The sequence below is a fragment of the Paramormyrops kingsleyae genome, chromosome 14, assembly GCF_048594095.1.
Source record: "Paramormyrops kingsleyae isolate MSU_618 chromosome 14, PKINGS_0.4, whole genome shotgun sequence".
NCBI lineage: Eukaryota > Metazoa > Chordata > Actinopteri > Osteoglossiformes > Mormyridae > Paramormyrops > Paramormyrops kingsleyae.
Genome location: NC_132810.1, coordinates 27,824,337 through 27,848,292, shown reverse-complemented (window position 1 = coordinate 27,848,292; position 23,956 = coordinate 27,824,337). Strand labels below are relative to the sequence as shown.

The 23,956-nt window shown below is 39.1% G+C and overlaps 3 protein-coding genes across 7 annotated transcripts in view; 1 reads left to right on the top strand and 2 right to left on the bottom strand.

Moving 5' to 3' along the window:
- Positions 1–3,338: 3,338 nt before the first annotated feature.
- LOC140578381 (THAP domain-containing protein 6-like) lies at positions 3,339–9,681 on the bottom strand. The gene is made up of 4 exons (XM_072698982.1): positions 9,601–9,681; positions 9,161–9,255; positions 8,639–8,831; positions 3,339–3,732 (listed from the first exon to the last, which is right to left on the bottom strand). Exons 2-4 carry the CDS (start codon positions 9,238–9,240, stop codon positions 3,667–3,669), a joined length of 339 nt encoding a protein of 112 aa, XP_072555083.1. The 5' UTR covers positions 9,241–9,255; positions 9,601–9,681; the 3' UTR covers positions 3,339–3,666.
- LOC111836490 (uncharacterized) lies at positions 4,862–6,774 on the bottom strand. Its single transcript, XM_072698968.1, has 4 exons — positions 6,354–6,774; positions 6,116–6,259; positions 5,781–6,036; positions 4,862–5,523 (listed from the first exon to the last, which is right to left on the bottom strand). The coding sequence occupies exons 1-4, from the start codon at positions 6,402–6,404 to the stop codon at positions 4,862–4,864; spliced, it is 1,113 nt and encodes a 370-aa protein (XP_072555069.1). The 5' UTR covers positions 6,405–6,774.
- A 1,605-nt stretch (positions 9,682–11,286) lies between the features above and the next one.
- The window catches only part of txndc16 (thioredoxin domain containing 16), a 48,503-nt gene continuing 35,833 nt past the window's right edge, over positions 11,287–23,956 (top strand). For 4 of the 5 annotated variants that reach the window (XM_023797810.2, XM_023797811.2, XM_023797809.2 and 1 more), the window contains exon 1: positions 11,287–11,935. In XM_023797810.2, the coding sequence (XP_023653578.2) occupies positions 11,782–11,935 (154 nt within the window). In that variant the 5' untranslated portion in view covers positions 11,287–11,781. The remainder of the gene's footprint in view (positions 11,936–23,956) is intronic. The other variant, XM_023797813.2, reaches the window with a different exon arrangement.

The following is a 23,956-nucleotide window of genomic DNA, read 5'->3' as shown; positions in this document are numbered from 1 at the left end:
AAAGAAATGAATGGCAGGAAAAGTAAATGCTTTCATAGTGATTTAACAGTAAAAGGGATGCGGAAGGGTTATGTGTTTAATTATTTTGCATTATAATAAAAGGGGAGGCGATGTCAAATTTGCAATTTAATACACACGCATTTACTCTGTCCGTTATTTTTTGCCAAGCCAACTCTTTCTTTAGCCGATGCAGCCGTATTGCTTTTTTTCATTATTATTGGCTTGAATTCCTCATATGCGTGCATTAAAACTTCCAACTCCGCCTCTGTGAAGTATGCCGCTCTCTTTTTTTCACTTTGATTTTCCATTCTGACTCGTGAAATAGGCGATCAATCGAAAACGTCTTTATTTATGCACGGTGCACGCGCATTAACTCTGGGTAACCAGTAGGAGGTTGATTGAACTTATTCCTCTCAGGTGTTTTGGAACCGACATACTCATGGTATGCGGGTTTGGGGTATATCAACCCAGAGGTTAAGATTTACCAAATGGTACGTTAACCAAGCTTTCTGGAATACCCCCCTGGTCTGCTCAATTTTGTTGTTTTAAACCCCATTAAAGCCCCTTACTTTGCTGATCCTCGTCTCCTACCCATTATTCCTCGCCTCCTCCCTGGACGTGAATGTGACAGTTCTATCCTGAAACCGTAAAGCTGGATTTTTTTTTAACGTAGTATGCATTTTATAAAATGTTGAATAAATAGAAGTCGCTTATTGGTTATTTCCGCTTTTTAACAACTGTATATGGTTATTTTCTATGCAAATCAATTCAGGTGAAACAAAAAATGTATGTGTTCAGGGTTGCAAACTCTTTCAGACTCTCATGCAAGAAATCTTACGGCAAATCTATATTCCACTCTGAACTTAAAATTAGCTACGTCAAAAACGCTATGGTAGTTTGCAAACCCGACAGACTATTTACAAGGTAATAACCCTGTAAAGCCTGCATTATTATTAAATAATTGCCAGAAAATCCTAATTTTCAGAGACTGAACTGTTTTCTGGATGCTTTTAACAAAACAAAAAAAAAATTTGAGATATGACCTGGATATCCCATTTTTCTTTTTGTATCATATTTGATACAACATGTATTTCTGGACATGTACAGATCATATTTTGTCAACCATAAAGATACATTTGTGTGCCTTTACAAAACACTTGGCATACTTAAACATGTTTTACAGCATTTGACAACTTTTATGAGTATTTTGCAACATTTTTGGGCTTTCTTTCTGTCTTCCTGGGCAGTGCTTGTATCTGTCTTGTTTCCTATGTTAGTAAATGGTCAGTGGCCATCCTTTCTCACATTGATCACATCTAGAGGCATGGCAGTGGTTCATCTTTTGCGTGGGGTGATTTCTCATGCTTACTTTTCATGGAAGGCCAAAAATTTCTGTTTTTGTTTAGAGTAGACAAAGGTTGACTTTGGATCTTGCACAGTAGATATGTGAGAAGTAGCTTCCTGGGCATTTCTGTCTTGTTTCACATGTTGGTAAATGGTCAACACAATCCTTTCTCATATCAAGAGGCACAGCAGAATTTCCTGAATCATTTAATCAGTAATAAACTGATTAAAATACATGCAGGGAGTCCATTCTGACCTTTCTACAGAGACATCAACATATCCATCAAACTCAATATTTGGAGGATCAAATGGCACTTTTCTCCACCTGTACTCTTTATTTTTCACTTTGCCCTGCTGACTGCTCTGTTGTGCTTTGTTTTGACTGTACTGGTGTGTCTGATTCTTCTACACTTTCATCACTCATATCTTCATCACTACTATCTGATCCCTCTTTATTAGGCACTCCCTTAGGACTCCATTGTTCACTACTGTCATCATCTTTCTCCCCTAACTGCTCCAGGTTTCCATCAATTATCATATTCAAGATATCTTCTACACTGTACTTTTTTGCTGTCTAAATATACAAATCAGAATAATACAAAGAATACATCGTTACGTTTACAAACTATATATTGACTATTTGCGATCAGCATAAATGTCAAATTCTTCTCAAAATGTGTACTAGAAGAAATACTCAAGCTTAAATTGAGTAATATATTAGTTGTTGTTTGTATTATGGTATAAATAATACAAATTTGATCACTAAATTGACTAAAACAACAATTGATGCACTGACAAATAAAATACATTTACATACCCGTAGTATCATATTTGATACACAATTTTCACCAAGGTTTTTCAATAAAATATTTCATGATATTAAGTTATTATGAGTTGTTTCACACTAATAAAGGCTTGAAATATATTGAAATATAATCAATTTTCGCTAAATTGCGCCTACGGTAACTGTTCCAAAAATAGGACTTCTTATCCCGTGAAAATCCTGCCGGCTACAGCCTGCGCGCAGCCGTCTTTGATTCTTAAAAAAAAGAGACGTTTTCCACCTGCAGTACATAAGTCATCCACCAGGGGGTAAAAGACAGTTATATGATTATATACAACGGGTTTTTGAGGAAAGGGGTAATCCTATTACTGACGTAGAGGTCATAGAAATATTTGTATCAAATATGATGCATCTGGCGTTATAGGGATAAAACTTACATACATGTAAATGTGTGTGCAGAACAGAGAACAGAAAATCTAACTTCACGCAGCTGACCAAAGTTGCCAACCCTGCATTTTATTTGAAATGAGAATTATTAGTATTTATGTTAAAGCAAGGCTTTTATTTTATTACTGTTGTGAGATTAAGATTAGTTTCTGGAAATACTTAAATTGATAAGCACAAAAACATATGACATAAACACGGCTGTATTATGGTTTTTACGGCTTTTTGGGGGTCACCGACTCCGCTGCTGTGAGAATTACTGACTGTCTCATTGTTGTTTTGATGGGTTAGCGGTATACTAATGCTATTGCCTATTAACAAATACAAAAGGTATGATACGCTGAAGTATATCGCAGCTGGTGTTTGAAAGGAGCTCGCCGGTTCTATTGATGATAGGACCTTTCTGAAACTATCTTGGACCATGAAATAGGAATTAGGCAATTCACTTACAGCTCAGTAGCGGAAATAGTATTTTTTCGCACCGCGAATGTAACATTTTCCTTGGATTTTACATGTTTGCTGTTAGTGGGCCCATAGATATCTATAGAATGACTAGATGTCTCGTCTGCGTTGCTGGCCAACGGAGTCGAACGTCCGCATATGGCGGCCATCTTACCACAGGCTGCTCGCTCACCCAAAATATTGTGTTGATAGTAAAACATGTAATTTTTAAATAGCCATAACGTGCTCAATTTTTAACCGATTTTCAAACGGTTTGATTTATTATAAACGTCAAATATGTAGTTATGACACTGAATACTTTTGAGTAATTATCTTATGTTCTAAAAAATAGAATAATGTTCTAGAATAGGTAGACTAAGCCTACAAGATTTCCCTTAACAAATATACATCAAGAAACGCTGCATGTTAAAATCCCCACCCTGTACAGTGATGACTATAACACAGCACAAAGAACTAAAGTCCATATTTCCAAATTGTTAATAAAAATATTTTTACACATAAAATGGTAGTAAACAGTTTGTTTAGACATTATAAAGGCACTTTTCAAAGATTTTTGAAGATTTATTAAAATCAATGTTTAGACAGAGGTGTTAGAGACATTTGATGGATTTTTTTTTTTTTTTACATTTTCATTAAAAATTTAGCGAAGTAACAAAGGTGTCCCAGTGGTGCTGGTTCTGGTCCTCATCCAGCTGGGCCTGATAAGAGTGGGTTAGTATTACTATAACTCATGATCAGTGGCGGCTGGTGAATGTGTCATTTTCACATACAAACGGAGCATTCTGGTGCATTCGGACAAAATAATAGTCCAGTGTCCATCCTCACGGGAAAGGGGAGGGTGGGGGTGGGTTGTGAGGGCCGCTGTAACCAGTGTCCATCCTCACGGGAAAGGGGAGGGTGGGGGTGGGTTGTGAGGGTTAGGGTTAGGGTTAGGCTTCTTATTGCTACCTACTGACTAAAATAAAGTAGTTTTGAGTGTCTAAATGTGCTGTAATAAACAACAAATTGTATACCTTGCAGAAACAAAAACGGATCACATTTACATGGTATATGCAGGAATCCTAAAGTTGAATTTACTACCTTTTACTACCTTTTTTACTACCTCCCCAATATTTTTTACTACCAACACAACATCGATCAGCTGCCTTTTTTTTTTTTTTTTTAGCTTAAACATAACCCACCAACTTGACACTTCGTATAACAAATGACAACAACCATAAACGTGAATAAAAATCAATAAAAGTGTGTCATGTCACACACAGTCACAAACAGACTCAAGAAATGAAATACTTTCTTAAAAGCAATTCATTATCTGTCAACTCCAAATGAGAATGTCCAAATGAGTCAATGAGCCATAAAATGGTAATGGGTGGTAACCACTGGCATTTATTGGTTGATGAAACTTCAGATAGATATCAGTTTGAATGTGTCCCAAAATCAATTTGGTGTGCAGAACAGGCGTACCATTAGCAGTACATAACCATAATTCTATGTGCAGAACAGATATGCACTATAACACTATTAAATGTAGAATGTAGAAGTTGTAACAATTTTACCTGTATTCATCAGCTGATAACTTCAGAGAGAGGGGGGGGGTGGGGGGAAGAAGGGGTTGAGATTGAGGGGGAGAGATGTGGGAATGGAGACAGCAGAGAAAAAGAGTGACAGTGGAAGAGAGAGAGAGACATACATACATGTGAAGAGGTCCTCCTCTTCCTCCCAAAGACATAAGGGAAGCAAGAGATGAATGGACAGGAAGGGAGAAAATCAGTGGAGTACAAGAGGAGAATAAGAGAAAATTGTGAAACTGAGACAGAGGAGAGACAGTCACAAAAGTCTCAGTTGTGAGGACTTCTCTTCAATCCTTTCCTCCAATTGGCGGAGCTCTTCTTTTTTCTCTTTGTGTCTTCTGCGAAGTGTGTTGGACTTTGTGATAAGTTCAGCCATTTTGGACCCAGCCTTTCCCTCAGCTTGCTCGGCCAACTTGTCTGCGTCATTTTGAAGCGACTCACAAACTCTGCTTAGTACCTCACGCTGGGTTCTGAGGTCCAAAAGCTCCTCCTCTACTGCTTTCCTCTTCAGAGCAAGTGCGGCACTCTCCTTCTTTCTTCTCTCATTCTCCAGGAACAGTCTATATAGAGATCTGGCAGATGAGGCAGAGGCAAGGAGCTCCTTCGTCAGAGGCACCTTTAAAACACCCCCACAACTGCTGATCCTGTCACAGACCAATCTGAGGCATTCCAGTGTGTCATCCTGGAGGTTCCACGTTTCCACTTCCTTGTTGATGGAAAAACCTCTCTCAACCGTGGCTTGGCCATGCGATAGAAGGAGGAGACTCTGGCAAAACCGTGATAACTCAGGGTAAGGTGTGCTGAGATTTGTGTACAGAAACACATCAAGGCGCTCCTTCACTGGCTTGAAGGACAGGAAACGCTCACCCCTTCCTTCAACTGAGGTCAAGGAGGTAAACTGCTGTATGATAACATCACCTGAAATATTGATAAAGAAATGAAGATATAATCATTTATGACATTTAAGTACAATGCAGTATGCTTAACTGCCCATTACAAAGTAGAATATCACAGCTTCTCAAACAGTCAATGTGCACACAGTCATTTATAACAGCAAAACAGACAACGCTCTGAAGGGTAAATAAGGTAGAATAACATCAATGACATCCCTTAAACATGGCCTTCATTTGAATGACCTGTCCTCTTCTACTGTCCCTACGCATACATTTTCTTACCAGCTGGAATTCCACCTGTCAATTTCTTGCCCTGAAGAAACGTCTGCACTATGCTCTTCATGTTCTTGATGCACCACTCTGGCTCTTCATAGATTTTTGTGGGATGAAGACATGCCACATTCCAAACCATGGGAAACTTCAGGGGGGATTTGTCCTGCAACTTCCCGACTACCTTAACAAGGCACTTCAAACATTCCCGTCGGAATGTTAGTACAGAAAGCTCCCCTATTTTGCTTCCTGGCTTGCTCTGCAGGACCTAACAAATAATTTATTAATGTTATTAATGTTCATGTGACTTAATGTTCTTAATGGAAGTGAGACTAGGACAAGTTTACCTTGATGGCAGATTCAGCACCCAGGCCGAGGTCCACGCTTTTGATAGAGACCCAGTTCTTCTCATCAGATACCTGAATTTTGATGAGCTGCAGGGGGCTTCGGTCCTGTAAAAGTTCCTGTTTCATGAATCGCCGCAGTAAACCCTTAACAATACAAGAAATAACTGTTAGTAATCAACTATAGCAGTTTAATCATATTCAAATGAGTCAATAAATTTCAACAATAACTAATCATTACCATTAGGAGTTCTGTCAGGTCTTTAGCCAAAAAAAGGCAGTACAGGCTCATCTGTTTGGTATTTCGTCAGGAATGGGCCAAAGCTTCTTGCAACCGACAAGAAGAACTGCAGCTTTGCTATGATGAAATCATCAGACTGTGCTGACAAAATTGTGTCATATGACGCTGTGTTGGGGTTTGGCACCTTTTTCTTCTCAACAGCATCAACGTATTTTGAAAGCATGGGCCAGATGTCGACAGCTCTTTCAGCCACAGGGACATTCTCCACCCATCTGTGGCCACAGAAAGGTCGGGGAAAGGTAGAGGATCCTGTGACACTGGTGAAATCTTCTCTACGTGCAGGAACATTGTGGAAGATGTAGTGCAAGGCTCGCAACAGCTTGTCTACCTGCCATGTGGTGAATCCAGCCTTCATGGCATTATGAAGGGTGTGCAAGCCACAACTGCCAACACTGATGAGTTGTGCATCCCCATGAAGCTCTGAATGTTCACTCTGAAGGAGCTCCAACATTTTCAAATTGACATTTGGGCCATCCATACTGACAGACAGCAGGTGTCTCAAGTTGAGCTGTGTAACACATTCCTGTCACAAAAGAACATTTTATTAAAATAACTATTTTCACTGAGTTTTTAATTATTCATAAAACTCTGCTAGACAGTTTGTAGCCTAGCCCATGTCCCCGTAAGTATCTGCAAATATGACTTTTCTTTATAATATTCATATTTCAGATATAACACAAAATATTTAATCTGTAAATTATAGACCTTTCCACCAAAAACACACAGTCCCAGAAGTAAGGTGTGGAATCCAAGATCTTGTTAAATGAGTTGAATTAGGACTGAATAATGAGTGTAAGAAATAATTATTTATAGGAACTTTACTGTCCAGTAGATGGCACTCCTACATTAAATTTCATGCATGGTTTGCAAGCTAGTGGTAACATGAACAGACATGAGATATGGAAATCAGGCCTTGGACCCAAGGGTCAGAGAGCCCCAGCCCCCCACCCATCCACCCACCAACTCCAAACCAAACCAACTTTTCATTCTCTGACCAAATTAAATGTGATTTTTAATGTTGATATTAATTGAAAACCATAAAATGTACAATAGCCTACGATAAGAAGTCAACTTACTTTGATGCTTTGCAGCAAGTCTTCAGCCCTTGCGTGTCCAAGGAACTGTGACCCAAAGTATGAGGAAGCCACACGGTCATCCTTCCAAAACCGAACGTGGATATCCAGTTGTTTTTTTTTCGCCGCCTGGTTCAGAGACTCATCGAACATGAGTACAAATGGCCCTGCATCATTTACGCTTTTTATGAGTAGCTTCTTAAAATGTGGCGCAATGCCAAATCGAATCATGTAGGAAGTCTTATCCTTGCCACAAGCGAAGCTTTTCGCGATGTCAGAGTCACTGAACATAGTAGCGAATAATTCCCCAACCCCTTCATTGGAATTATAAGAATGATGGTTTGCCGCGGTATTCAAGCACCACAGGATTTCAGCTCTGAGAGCCGACGTTGGTACCTGTAAAGTCTGCTGTCGATCCACTGCAGCCATAGTGGTGCTACTAATCGTGGTAGGCCTACTGGTTTGCTGCGAAGGCTGTGTGGGGTTTATGCTTGTCTGTGCATGGCTGAACATCAAAATAGGGAGCTGCTCCCCCCCCACCCGCATCCTCTGCTGGTGAATGGACGATGCACTGTGTGATTTCACCGCGGTAACGCCATTCCATGTTAAATTTATTGTTTTTTTGCACACACTGCAGAATGCTTCTCTGTCATTGCCCATGACCGGCTTAAGCCAATCTTTAAACAACGGGTCATCGAGCCAAGTCTGTGAAAACCTGCATTTCCCCATTTTCCTCGTATTTTCCCGGAGCCGAGTGTCACCTAGCTAGTGTCGGGGACTCTGCTAACGTCATACACACGTTAGATTGGATCAATCCCACAAGCTCCAATCTGATAGGCTATCAACACTCAGGTCCTATACTGTATATACCGTATATATATATATTTTTTTTTATTCATGAGATGAAGTTAAACACGCAAACAGAAATATTCAGAACAAATGGAATATATTGAGGTGGAGAAGAAAAATTTACTACCCGGTCAAATTTCGTTTGTTACCTTTTACTACCTTTCAAGGGCCTTAATTTGGACTTTTTTTTTTACTACCTTTTACTACCTTTTACTACTGCGCGGACACCCTGATTTAATCACGTGTATATTGATATATCAGTCTTATACACCTTAAATTATTTTTGGTCAGTGATAGACATACCCTTTGAAGATGTGCTGGGAAGCTGAAAATGGATGGCACAACACCATCTTTAATCCGCACAGTCTGCCCGGTCCTGTCGAAGTCCTCGGTCTTGAAGTGCTCACTGCAGATCAGTGTCCTGTCAGTGGCAGCAAAACCGTCCCTTCTTAGGGCAACTTCCCACTTCCTCCTCCTCTCTCTGGATTTGGGAAACCTTACAAAAGTGAGAAATGTACCCAGATATATCAATTATTGTCAGCATTTTAAATCCATCTTTCCATTTAAGGCCAAGGACACAAGTAAACACCTAGATTATCATATGTTGGGGTAACTGTATGTAAGCATGTATGTATGTACTTCAAGAATAAGATAAACACACAAACTATATTCAAACATTCAGTGATTATGTACGTTAAACAAAATATTCTAAACCTTGTGTCAACAACAATCTAGCAATACTATTATGTAATATGTAGGCTACATACTTCCACTAAGTAACTAACGATTATCCTAAAAATAATTCATAATATTGTAACATCCTACAGGTGAAAGGTGATCCCTCGGGTTCTCGTTTCGAGACAACGGCGGTTACAGCAGCCATAGGCGGCACAAAAGTCTGGCATCTTGTCAGCAATTTCCTGTAGAAATCATAATGTAAGACGTTTTAACAAACCAACCAGACAGTAAATCATGTGTAAATTCAGTTAAATCATGTTTATAATGTGTGTATTATATTGAAAAGAAAGCGTAATTCTGCCTCGCCCCAAATTACTGGATAGCTAGTAGCCTAGCTAGGCGTGATACACAACTAAACTGCACGATTAAGTCAGTTTTTTTTTTCGAGGAGAAAAGCTGCGATTTCAACATGTTCAAGCATCCAGAACTATAACCACGTTAATAATGTTTGTAAGAAAACACACAGTTTGTAAATCCATCAAGATTTCAGCGAGATAAGAGTATTAACATTTGTGCAGGTCACTTACCTTACCTCCGTTTACCTCAGGTTCGAATGATCCCGCCAGAAAGCCAGCCTGTGGTAAGATGGCCGACCTGTGCGGACGCTCTAGACCTTGTCATAACACATCTAGTCATTCTATATATATATCTATGGGGAGCATGGCATGAATTTGTAAAACTATTCTCACAGCAGTTTTAAACCCTGGGTTCAACGTGCTGTATAATGAATATCCTAAATCGCAGCCTTTGCGACTTGCTAATCGCGTTGTTTCAAATCGCGATTTTGATTTGAAATCGATAAATCGACCAGCCCTAGCCCCCATGCATGGTGTGTTCGCAGAACAAGGTAGCTAATGCCAGAGGGTCCTTTTTTATCATTTGATGATGGATTTTATTGAATTAACACCATGTAGAGGTTGCCATTACAGTTTGGATATCATTGATTTATTCTCTAGGTGAGTGGAGGCTTTCCCCTTCTAATGAAGGAAGTAGTCCAAGATGGGGTATTCCAGCATTTTGGACAAGTGATAACAGATAATGTGAGATCTCCATATTTTTATTTGGCTACTCTGGAAAGGGGAATGGTGTGTCTTGAGAAAAGTATGATCACACAAATATCACATCTGTGTGAGGCGAAGTACATGTGAGATGGATCTGAAATTAATTGATTCAGCCTACCCATGGAATATCAATGGCACTGATGTGACCCTGAGGTTTCCCAATAAAAGTCTTTGGGGCCCTGCCTCATTTTTTACCCTGCATGGTTCGTGTTTGGTGTGCGGTCATCGAGCTTATTCCTGACACTGCAGAATGGACAGGTTCTTGTTATCCACTGCAGATATTATTGTTATGTTTTCTTCTCTTTTTATTTTTTTTGTGCCTTTGTGTCTCTGAGGGTAATATGCACTGTGAATACACAACCTATGGGTAATTTTACTTTTCATAGAATGTATGTTGTTCTTTTTTGTTTGTTTATTAATCTGACTAAAAGGGGTATCTTGAGACTGCACTATTGTCAGTGTTATTGTGTTTAATTTCTTGTGCTATTCATGACAATGACTGCAGTATCTATATGATAATAGTGAGTTCTGAGAACACAAACATGTCTTCTTTGCTTGTTAAGTTCTGGAGGGGACCACAAATACTGTGTTTACACAGGTAACGGTGATTTTAAGTCTCTGCCTTATCAACTTTCTATGTCATTTTTAACATTTTGTGGTGAATACAGAGTGCTATCTAATTTTATAATTGAGGACACCACCAGTCAAGTGGAAGTATCACAACTTTGTAATAAGAACAAATAGGAACATGCGATTCATTGTGGTTTTGTGGTTACATGTTCATAGGATACATTACATCCATACATATAACACAATATATTGAATATTATATATATTATATGAACATATATATGATATATTATATTCTCCAGTTACTTCTTATAGTAAACTATGGTTTTGCCTATGGCTGTACTTTTATTTTGAAAAATAACTTTTCCGCTAGTTATGGTCGTGCCTGTGGGTGTGTCGTGTACTGGGCGTGTCATGTAGTGGTCCTGTGTCTTGCACGACCCAGCTACATCTATTTGGTGCGCCTTGGGCAAGTGTTCACTGGTGTCTCGTTCCTGGAATAAACCAAGTGCACTTCATCCACACTTTGGCAAATGCCGCATAGAAGCGGTCGTTGTCCAAGTGTGTAGACCACAATGCACAGCATCAATGACGACAAACGTTTACATCGAACACGAGGAAGACTGCACATATTACTGCGTAGATGTAGTGTATCTCTTCTTGGTTTTAAGAAGTCCCCGCGTACTTTGCGACATACGTCAAAATGCGTCACCACAGAGTGCAGCGCTACCGGAAGTTAACGTTTTAGGCAAGAAAAATGAAACGTTTAATAACCATAGTTAGGGAGGCGTTGTAATATGGTTGTCATTGGACTAGTACGGAGTCCTTTTTAAATCCCTTGAGCAGTGCTATGTTGAACGGGTAGCTACGGAAATGTTTTACGAAAGGAACTGAATTGATAAGATACATGTTAAACATTTGGCAAGAACACGAAACCGTCCATTACAATATTCAAGGGTTAGCAATCTGCTTTGTAAGGGAGAACTAGAAGTACTGTGCAAATGGGATATCACCGATTCATTCTTTTGTGTTTCTTTTAATATAAACTGTAATACTACAATACTAATCTTTTGTAGTATGGCGTGGTACGTGTGTTTGGTTTTATCTTTGGGGCTGCATCTGAAGCCTTGCACTACAGTAAATGCTTCAAAATTGAAAGAGCTCACGAGAGAGAGTTTCCTGCGTATAATGCAATCAGAGAAGACATCCTTCGTTTACTTTGGTAACCACGGTAAGTAATCCAAACCGTACTACAACGTTTTAATTTCGATTTCATTGTTATATTTATTAAAGTGCTTGTTTTTTATGTTCAGTACTATGGAGGGCTAAGAGTGCCAAAATTAAATAAATAAGTACACCAATAATTAGTTAATTAAATGTGTCATGAATTGTTTGAAATGGGAAATATAAAGATAAATTATTACTTAAATGTGTCATGAATTATTTAAAATGGAAAATAAAAATATCGTTAATTAAATGTGCCATGAATTATATCTACCATTAGAAATAAAATCATTATTAATTAATTACATGTGTCATTTACAATTATTTCACTATATATTTAATTTTGGCACTTTTGGCACTTTCGCCACATCATGAATTAATTTTATCTGTCAGTGTGACCCATCAAAGTCAGTAGGCGGGTCACTGCGGGTCGTCAACCGAGAGTAACATCTGATTGGTTACCCTGTACAGCAAGTCAAAACAAATAGATCCCAGATAATGGATCGGTACGGGACCCGTCAACATACTCCGAGACAATAGATGGCAGTATTTGTTTTTACATTGCTACCTATAATAATCAAGAAGAAGAAGAATTTCGCAACGGCCTTAATTTAGCGATATAGGTAGGGGTGTCGCTACCGAAAATGTAACTTCCGCTACTATGCATGCGCACGCTTGCGACTTCTGGAAGAAGGCGTGCTATTTTTATGGCATCGCGTCACATTTCATCGTCTGTTGATTTTTTATGATAATGTCGACAGCGAGAGGAAAGAGAATTAACCGGATAATGATGGAGTCCTTCGACTTTAAAAGATTTTATTTCGCATAGGCCTTTAATGCCTAATGTGCTTCAGAAGGAGCGACGTAAAATACAGGGTATGGCCATCAATTTTAGTCAAAGGTGACATTACTTTAATGTTACCATTATGTACTACTCCCAGTTCAATGTGCTGTGAAGTTACTTAAACTAAGCCTGCTTTTTTCTCCTTAGTCATTTCTTTTCTTAATTGTATCAGTGTAATTACCACACACTCCTGTCAGTTATGGCAGCTGTGTTTTGTGGTGCTAAATGAAGCAAATTACATTTGTTTCTGACAGACGACCGATTGTTTTATCTTGGGTCAAACCGCACAACATAAACATTGCTTATGTTGTGCAAATAAAAGTTCTTAACTATTATTTTGGAGTGACTTTTTTTTTTTTTTTTTTTTAGAAAATGCTGTACATATATCACAGCCCCTTGATAAGCAATATGGGTACACAAGATTGATATACACCCCAATTTTATTACGATTTCTAAAGAAAAGGCATCTATTCAGCAATACCAATTGGGAAAGTGTAAGATTACTGTCCGGTGTTCTGACAAAACGTCCTACTTTATCAAAACATCCTACCGTAGTGCTAATCGATAGCCCTAACCCTAACCCCCCAAAACCCCCTAAAACTCTTACCTTAACCCTAACCCTAAACCCTAAAACCTAACCCTAAACCCTAAAACCTAACCCTAATCCCAAGACGGTGGAACTGCACATGCGCAGAAAGGCTCGATAGCACGTCTCGATAGGTAGGATGTTTTGTCAGAACACCGGCACTAAAAGCAACGCGCACACAGATGCAAATATTACAATCTGCAAAGCAATATGGTTTAAATACCACAATAAAGTGACGGCTGAACTATAAATATAAACATCAATGACCCATCTCACAATACGTGACCAATGAATAATGATACACGACATCCATGCCCTGAATCACGGTCTGCCGCAAAATGTGAATACATGCGCAGTATTGGGACTGGTTCATCATTGGTAGCGCCATGTTGGAAATGACACAGCTTCAGACCAAAACAATCGGCTGCACAAGATCCAGATAGATCATTGTTTGTCCCGCCTACTGACTTTAATGGGTCACACTGACAGATAAAATTAATTCATGATGTGGTGAAAGTGCCAAAAGTGCCAAAATTAAATAAATAGTGAAATAATTGTAAATGACACATGTAATTAATTAATAATGATTTTATTTCTAATGGTAGATAATTCATGGCACATTTAATTAATGATATTTTTATTTCCCATTTTAAATAATTCATGACACATTTAAGTAATAATTTATCTTTATATTTCCCATTTCAAACAATTCATGGCACATTTAATTAATTAATTATTGGTGTATTTATTTATTTAATTTTGGCACTCTTAGCCCTCCATACTGTACTGCTGGCGGGGTGAAATTAAGAAATATTAAATAAAAATTATTAAAAGAAATGTATAACTAAATATTTGATCAATAATATATATGCCTGCTAGTTTTTTTTTTTTTTTAAATGGCTGAAAAAAATTACACCTAAATATGTTTTTTTTTTTAGCATTTAAACACAGAATGAACAGGATAAAACATGAAGAGCATATACTGTACTAAACACATCTAAGCACATTTATCAAAACAGAAATTTGTAAAGTAAGAAAATAAATGTATCCAAACAATTTAAAGTTAAAAAACAAACAAACAATGTGTCCTGCCCTGATCGTCCGCTCCTTCCGTGTGCCACGCCCCCTCGTTAACTGGTGTGGATTCCCCGGGTGATCAGCTGTTTCTGGTTGTTGTCATTAGTCCTCATTATTTAGTCCGCGTTTCAGTTTGTTTCTCCAGTCCGGTCATTGTATTGTCCGTCTGCGTTTTGCCTGCCTTACCTGTAATTAAACCCCGTATTCCCTGATACCCTGATGTACGCGCCTTTGTCTCCGTTCCGTCCTTGCTTGGCAGGGCAATATTATTATAATTAAATGTATTAATGGTTTATTATTAATGAAATTAAATAATTAATAAGAAATCTTTATTTTTAAATGTATTTTATTATATAACAATAATTACTGTTACTATCATTTTTACTGTCTAAATATATGTGTTCGGCTAGTCTAAACATGCACAATGCTATCACAACGGTTCCACTTCTGAGATTCAGATTGAGTTCTAGGTCATTTTTTTTTTCTAACTGGTTGGTTTGATTTTTAAGAAATTTGAGTTCTAATGAGTTCGAGAACTGAGGTACCACTGTATTGGTTTGGAACCATTATTGCCAAACACACTTTCTCATTAATGAGAACTCAAAAACTATTTGACCAGTATTTTTCAAACTTTGGTTAAGGAATTGGGAGTGATCAAGTTATGAAATGGCTCACTCCAAATCTGAAACAGCACCACATAGTGATGGACACTTCTTCTTAGCACAGTAACTCAAAAATTAAGCACATTTTATCAGTAGAAATTTAGCATGGATGGGGTTTTAATAAATATTTTTGGGAGAGGTTAGGAGAGTGTGTAGGGTTGGCTCGGGCGATATTACAGTAATGTTTGTGTTCGACTACAATTATTGTGAGCGAATCCCCCCCGCTCATTAAAATTTATCATGAGGGAACTCAGTCATGTCATTTAGGCCTTGTCCTAGTCAGCATATACAACGATAGATGCAGCGAGTGTGTAGGGTAAGCTTGAGCAGATTTACAGTAATATTATTTGTATACTTTGGGATTTTTTTTGGTCAAAATCCCCCTTGCATGAATATACGAAGTATTAGATGCAACCCAAGCCTACTGTAGGACTACAGATTGTGGTAGGAGGATCTATGAAGAATACTGATTAGATGAGGGAGATGGGGTGAGGGTGCTGTCTGGGGAATACATCAGTATCATTTTTTTTTTTGTCAACTTCATTGTCATTTGTATGCATGTTCAACTTAACTAGTCTAGCCTTATAGTAATTATATGTTTATTTTAAAAGTTAAAATGCTAATATCTTCTTGTTTGTTTGCTAGTGTTTAATTTTCATAAAGTTGGAATCTGGTACATTATACCTATTTTATGTATAGCCTGCTCCTGTGGAGCAGTTTGTTTGTCAGCTAACTGCAACTTGTTTGTGTACAGTCAAAAACAGGTAGCAGTATCATTTCATATTAAAAGAAAATTATAGTGGGTTCTCTTTGTGTATATGTATGTGTCTGTATGACATTACATGGTAGTTACTGAATTATACCATTGGTGTGTCTGTTATACTACTTACTGTTATGTCACAGACATTTGTTAGTCATAGTGCAAAGGAGAAAGTAGAAAAAATAATATAAATATTTAGACATATAAAGAATATAAGTAATATGAAGTTTTTAGGTATGGACATTAAGACATACAGAAACAAATAGTTATCTGCCTAATTAGTGGGAGGGGGAAGATTGTGCAGATTTGCATGTAATCTTTTAGCTGAGCTAAAAAGGCCTATGATGTGATTTACTTAGATTTCCAGAAAGCCTTTGATGTTGTCCCCCACAAACGGCTCTTGTTAAAGCTTAAAGCTGCAGGAATTTTAGGAACTGTGGCAGCTTGGATCAAAAACTGGCTAACTGATAGGAAGCAGCGAGTAGTTATTAGAGGCACTATGTCACAGTGGGCCTCCGTTTATAGTGGGGTACCGCAGGGTTCAATTTTAGGACCACTATTGTTCCTAATTTACATTAATGATATTGACACGAATACATACAGTAAACTGGTTAAATTTGCAGACGACACTAAGGTGGGCGGGGTAGCAGATACTAATCAAGCAGCAGAGAGGCTTCAACGGGATCTGGATTTAATTAGCGAATGGGCTGATACTTGGCAGATGAAATTTAACACAGATAAATGTAAGGTAATCCATGCAGGGAGCAGAAATATACAGTACAGATATTTTATGGGTTCCACTGAAATAAAGGTAGCTGATTACGAGAAAGATCTCGGTATGTATGTTGATGCTTCCATGTCCCACTCTCGCCAATGTGGGGAAGCAATAAAAAAGGCGAACAGAATGTTGGGTTATATCTCTAGATGTGTGGAGTTTAAGTCAAGGGAGGTGATGTTACACTTATATAATTCCTTGGTAAGACCCCACCTAGAATACTGTGTGCAGGTTTGGTCACCATACCTCAAGAAGGACATTGCTGCCTTAGAAAAGGTGCAACGAAGAGCTACGAGAATGATTCCTGGTCTTAGAGGAATGTCTTATGAGGAGAGGTTAGCGGAACTGAATCTGTTCAGCCTTGAGCAAAGGAGACTAAGGGGGGATATGATTCAGGTCTATAAGATTCTAACGGGTCTGGATGCTGTTCAGCCAAATGACTATTTCAATATTAGTCTAAATACTAGAACTCGTGGCCATAAGTGGAAATTAGCGGGAGAACATTTTAAAACAAATTTGAGGAAGCACTTCTTTACACAGCGTGTAGTCAGAGTATGGAATAGTCTTCCTGCTATTGTAGTGGAAGCTAAAACCATGGGTTCCTTTAAATCAGAGCTAGATAAGATTTTAACAACTCTGAGATATTAGCTAAGTTCTCCCCAAACGAGCTTGATGGGCCGAATGGCCTCCTCTCGTTTGTAAATTTCTTATGTTCTTATGTTCTTATGTTCTTAAGTAAATTTTGCAATGAATAAATCGGTAGTCTCAGGGATATGACTCAGACTCAGAGCATTTGGGTAAAATCTAGGGCTGGGAATCAGTTAAAAAAATAATTATGCAGTTTTCTGTGATTAATCTAAACTATTATTGAAACGTATAATCATAAATATATATATGTTGAATCCCCAAATTATTGTAGAATTAACATAAAGGGTGACTTTGAGTATGTATATTGGTCATTTTCACAAACTCATTATCATAAAATATTAATTTTATCCAATTTTTAAAATAAGTTTGAAGACAGACTAAAGTTATACTGCTTCATTGTCTAAACCGCCAATTTTGCCTTTGGGGTAATTACCATTTCTTTCTGTAATAAAAGTATTTAATCAAATCCAGGGCAAGAATTACTGAGATGAGAAAAAAATGACAAAACTAATTTAAAAACTGAGCTAAAATATACATCTTATCATAAAAATTGATTGTTTATTGTGGGATACATGCAATAAAGTTGAAGGATTTAAAAACAGTTTATGTATTTTTGTGTTACTGATTTTTGGCTACCTGTTTGGGGAAAATGATTTAACGAATCATCAAATCAGAGTAACGGGTGTGGGGGGGGAGGTCAATTTGGTTACAAATTCAGTTCTTCAAGGTGCAAATTTTTAGGTTGCCATAAGAAAATCTATTTTTAAATATTAGTTTAAGCATAGGTGTCAAGGCTGTGAGGCAGGCGAGCAGGAAAGCAGGCAAGCGGAGCCGTGACTTCGGACAAACAGGGTTTAATGGTACTGGGATGGCTGACAGGCACGAACACCAAGACAATACAATGACAGATCTGGGGAAGACAGACTGAGACTCGGACTAAATACAAAAGACTAGGCAGAAATAACAGGACACAGATGATCACAATTGGTAATCACACGAGGTAACGAGGTGGGCGTGGCACACATCGGGATCGAACGGAGCGGATCGTGACAATAGGTTACTGTCATTGTGTTGGTCACATTTGTTACTGCTAATATTTGCCCAGTTGTACATGGATTTTAAGGCACTGACATGCACGAGCCTGGCATGGTGCTATCATGAAGGAGCAAGTGTGTGCAGAAACTTTACCAGTAATTTAAATTTAATGATTAAGCAAGATTTGAATTCTATGAAGTAAACGGACACCTACACATGAGTATCTCTCTCTGCCTGGGTGCATGATTCAGTACAATTTTAGTAGATAAGACTAGGCAAGATTAATTGTCAATCTATAAAAAACAAGGTAATAAAAACAAAATTGTTATTTACCTGGAAGACTTGAACAAGATGAAAGGCCTAGGGCTCACCCATAAATAATATCCATCCATCCATCCATCCATCCATCCATTTTCTGCCGCTTATCCAGAATCAGGTTGTGGGGGCAGCAGTCTAAGCAGAGATGCCCTCTCACCAACCACATCCTCCAGCTCCACCAGAGGAATACCGAGGTGTTCCTCAGTCAGTCGAGAGATATAATATCTCCAGCATGTCCTAGGTCTCCTGGTTGGACACACCCAAAACACATCCCCAGGAAGCCATCCAGGAGGCATCCTAACTAGATGCCTGAACCACCTTAGCTGGCTCCTTTCGATGTGGAAGAGCAGAGGCTCTACTTTGAACCCCTCCTGAATGTCTGAGGTCCTCACCCTATCTCTCAGGCTGAGCCCAAACACCTTGTGGAGGAAATTCATTTCTGCCGCTTGTATCCGCAGTCTCATTCTTTTGGTCATTACCAAGAGATCATGACCATAGGTGAGGGTAGGAATGTAGATGGACTGGTAAATTGAAAGCTTTGCCTTCCAGCTCAGCTACCTCTTTACCATGACAGAATGGTACAGCGTCTGCATCAGTGTTGACGCGGCACCGATCCGTCTGTCAATCTCCCCCTCCTTTCTTCCCTCACTCATGAATAAGGCCCCAAGATATGAACTCACTCTCTTTAGGCAGCAACCCCCCCCCCCCCCCCCAGGGAAGTCTTCCCGTTTCACGTAAATACAAAGCCATGTCTCCTGCTCCGTGTTCTGAGTGCAATATGTTTAGTTATTGTTCTCCAGTCATTAGCGGTACGTTTATCTGTGAAAAGTGTCAGTTAGTCGCTAGGCTGACGGAGAAGATTGTAGTTTTAGAGGGACGTATCCGGATGTTATGGGACATTCAGGAGACTGAGAGTTTTATTGATTCAGTGTTAGCGGCTCCGGATATGTCCGCCATAGGTATTCAGTCTCCCCCCACACCGGCAGCAGAGCCTTCGCAGCAAGGCGAGTGGGTGATTACCCGGCGGCATACTCGTAAATCCAACCATAATTCACACCGGCACCATTCGCCCATTCGCGTTTCCAACAGGTTCTCCCCACTCAGTGAAACTCCCGCGGAGACACCTGTTGAAAGTGCTCTAGTAATAGGCAACTTTATTCTAAGAAACGTGAGAGTAGCGACTCCAGCAACCATAGTTAATTGTCTTCCTGGTGCCAGAGCGACCGACATCTCGGCAAATTTAAAAGTGCTGGCTAAAAGTAAACGTAAATACTCTAAGATTATTATCCACGTCGGCACTAATGATGTCCGATTGAGGCAATCGGAGATCACAAAGTCAAATTTCATAGAGGTGTGCAACCTTGCGAAGAAGATGTGTGTGTCAGTAACGTGCTCTGGCCCCATCCCTGCTAGACGTGGTGATGAAATGTACAGCAGATTATTGTTGCTACATCGCTGGCTGCAATGGTCCCTGATAAATGGTGTGGGTTATATGGACAACTGGTAGATGTTTTGGGGTAGGCCTGGGCTTTTGAAGAGGGACGGTATTCACCCCTCGCGGGCTGGTGCCGACCTCTTGTCTAAAAGCATAGCTCTTAGTCTCCAGGCAAATCGCTGACTAACCAGAGCCAAGTCCAAGCGGCAGGCAAACCGGCATAACCGACTGCCTGCTAGTCGCTTAGAGTCGTCACCTAGGGTTCATTTTATTGAGACTGTGTCTGTTCCCCGTGTTTTTAATCATGGAAGCCTATTCCACCGTAGTGTGTGCCATAATAACTTAATAAAAATTACAATGAATCCGTTACTAGAAAACAGCTGTGATGCAGGGCTTAAACTTAAACTTGGACTTCTGAATGTAAGATCACTGGCTCCTAAGGCACTATTAATAAATGAAATAATTACTGATTTTAGTCTTGGTGCCATATGCCTCACAGGGACCTGGCTTAAACCGAATGAATTCATGGCACTAAATGAATCTACTCCAGCTGAGTACAGTTGTAAGCATAACCCTGCAATTTTTCAGTCCAGCCTTGGAGTGTCTGAGAAATGTGGTTTGAGTTTCAGCACATTTGAAACTCTTGTTCTTAGTCTTGCTGGCTCATCTCTTCATAGCTCTTCAGCCCAAATCACCATTGTTATTGCGTATAGACCACCTGGGCCATACAGTAATTTTCTTAAGGAGTTTTCTGATTTTTTAACTAACCTGGTGGTCAGTACTGACAAAGCTGTTATTGTGGGTGATTTTAACATTCATATGGAGAAAGATAGTGATCCTTTAAAAATAGCATTTGCAGCTATTCTTGACTCTGTTGGTGTATGTCAGAATGTAGTCGGGCCTACTCATGCCTGTAACCATACCCTTGATTTGATTATTAGTCATGGCATCCTGGTGGAACATGTGTCTATTATGCCTCAGAGTCCTCTGCTCTCAGATCATTACTTGTTAACGTTTGAAATCCAGTATAGTTGACCACAGCTCCAAAGTAGGCTTGCCACGATAGACGGTGTTGACGGTGTTACCGGTTTTAAGACGCAACACCGGTGACATCACTTTTCCACCGTGATACCGTCCCCACATTTATTTATTTTTGACAGACTGCTGACTTGTCATTTTTGTAGCCTAATGTCATTTTGGAAGTTTTTCTTTTATATTCGTTTCTTGTTCATTCGTTTAACCTTATTTAAACTTTATTTATTTATCTTTCTATTTTATTTTCTTATTCGTTTTAAAAACGTTCTAACATAGGCTACGTAATAAACGTTCTATGGTTGTTATTTGTTTGGTTCCAACTTCCACAGTTTTTTCAGCCTGTAGCATTGTTGTGTTTTTTGTTGTGTTATGTTAATAAAAGTTCTGTTTAATATCAGTGATTTTTTTTTGTAGTTTCGTTGTCGTCCATTCAAACAGTTGACGCCGAATTGCCAATTCCCGCAAAATTAAAAGTGAAAGTATAATATGCACGCATTTATAAGCTATTTAAAAGCAGGAAAAAAAGAGGAAACCCCCACCCCCACGGTGATACCGGTATTACCGGTGTTGTCACATGTCCATTAACCGGTGGGGAAATTTCCTCATCGTCACAACCCTACTCCAAAGTACAGAATCAGACGTTCCATTGCCTCACTAACTATAACAACATTTATGAAACAACTTCCACAGTCCATCAGCCTTACATCTGAGGCATCGTGTATAAATGAACTTGAACAGGCAACTGCAAACATGGAAAAATCGCTTCGTAGCACACTAGATCTTGTAGCCCCACTTAAGAAGATAAAGCACAGAGATAAGAAACCTGCCCCCTGGTACTCTGATCATACACGTGAACTCAAACAGGCATCACGCAAGCTAGACCGCAAATGGCACTCAACTAAACTAGAAGTTTTCAAATCTGCAGGGAAAGAGAGCCTGTCTAAATACAGACAAGCACTTGTGACTGCTAGGTCTGTGTATCTCTCCAGATTAATAGATGGGAACAAAACCAATCCAAAATCCCTATTTGAATCCGTGGCTAGGTTAACACAGAATTCTCCATTAAACTCGCAAGTCCCACAAGCTCTTAAGAGTGATGACTTTATAAAAAATTTTAATGGTAAAATAACTAAGATTAGACAGACCATCCAGTGCATGTCCTTAGCTACCGATGACTGCCAGACTCCTGCTAGTCTTATGCCTATCAATAATGAGACTTTTGAATCTTTCATTCCTATGAAACACTCAGAACTCTTGAGCTTAATTTCCTCCTGTAAATCCACTACAAGCCTCATAGACCCAATTCCTACAAAATTCTTCAAGGAAATTGCACCGCAGATTTGCAATACCCTGTTAAATATGTTAAACTCATCTCTTAAGCTTGGATATGTTCCAAAACCTTTTAAAATGGCTGTTATTAGACCCGTCCTAAAGAAACCAAATCTTGAACCTAGTGTTTTAGGAAACTATAGACCTATCTCAAATCTTCCTTTCGTTTCAAAGATCATGGAAAAGGTTGTAGTTCGTCAGTTGTCTTCTTTCCTACAAAAAAATAATACTAATGAATTTATCAGTCTGGCTTTAGACCAAACCATAGCACAGAAACTGCTCTAGTCAAAGTAATGAATGATTTACTTATGGCTTCAGATCGTGGCTGTATATCGCTGTTGGTATTACTAGATTTAACTGCAGCATTTGATACTGTGGACCATAATATCCTCTTGGACCGGTTAGAAGGGGTAGTTGGCATTACGGGGACAGCACTCTCTTGGTTCCGCTCATATTTAACTGATCGATATCAGTATGCCCATGTGCACAACGAATCATCCAAGGCCACCAAAGTCACATACCGTGTCCCACAGGGATCAGTACTGGGCCCACTACTGTTTACCCTATACATGCTACCTCTTGGTAACATTATTAGAAATCATGGTGTTGGGTTTCATTGTTATGCAAATGATACACAGTTATATATATCTGTTAACCCTGATGATACATCACTCCTATCTCGGTTAGAAGACTGTCTGTTAGATATCCGGCGCTGGATGGCAAAAAATTTCCTAATGTTAAACACAGAAAAAACAGAAGTACTGGTGATTGGTCCCAAGGCTGCAAGAAAGACGTTGCACCACCTCAGCATTAGTGGCCTTCCTACACAACCTAACACAGTGGTTAGAAATCTTGGTCTTCTAGTTGATTCAGATCTATGTTTTGATGCTCACATAAGAAGTATTACTAGAACTGCATTTTATCATCTAAGGAACATAGGCAAACTTCGTAAGATGCTCTCACTTCGTGATGCAGAAAAATTAATACATGCCTTTGTAACTTCCAGACTGGACTACTGTAATGCCCTCCTTTCTGGTTGCCCGTCTGGACCCTTACATAAACTTCAGCTGGTACAGAATGCAGCAGCCAGAGTTCTCACAAACACTAAACAATTTGATCACATTACACCAGTCTTATCCTCCCTTCATTGGTTACCAGTTAAGTCTCAGATTGACTATAAAATACTGCTATTAACTTATAAAGCACTGAATGGCCTTGCACCAGAATACCTAAGTGATCTGCTGACCTCATACAACCCCCCGCGCTTGCTTTGTTCTCAAGGTGCAGGATATCTGTTAGTACCTAGGGTAGAAAGAGCTACGGCAGGCTGCAGAGCTTTCTCCTATAGAGCTCCCCAGCTGTGGAATGGTCTTCCACCGGATGTGCGGATTTCAGGCTCACTCTCAATATTCAAGTCTAGACTAAAAACACACCTGTTTAGTTTAGCTTATAGGGACACTAGTTCTAGCTCTAGCTAACTTCTCACTCCCAGTTATACCTATAGTGTGAGGTGTAGAGCTGGGT

Coding starts and splice junctions, on each gene's coding strand:
- LOC111836490 (XM_072698968.1), bottom strand. CDS start 6,404: ATGAGCCTGTACTGCCTTTTTTTGGCTAAAGACCTGACAGAACTCCTA. Junction 6,260..6,353: donor ACCTGACAGAACTCCTAATG/GTAATGATTAGT, acceptor TGTATTGTTAAG/GGTTTACTGCGGCGATTCAT. Junction 5,524..5,780: donor GACAGGTGGAATTCCAGCTG/GTAAGAAAATGT, acceptor TCAATATTTCAG/GTGATGTTATCATACAGCAG.
- LOC140578381 (XM_072698982.1), bottom strand. CDS start 9,240: ATGCCAGACTTTTGTGCCGCCTATGGCTGCTGTAACCGCCGTTGTCTC. Junction 8,832..9,160: donor CGAGGGATCACCTTTCACCT/GTAGGATGTTAC, acceptor CACTTTTGTAAG/GTTTCCCAAATCCAGAGAGA. Junction 3,733..8,638: donor TCCCAGCACATCTTCAAAGG/GTATGTCTATCA, acceptor CACTCTTATCAG/GCCCAGCTGGATGAGGACCA.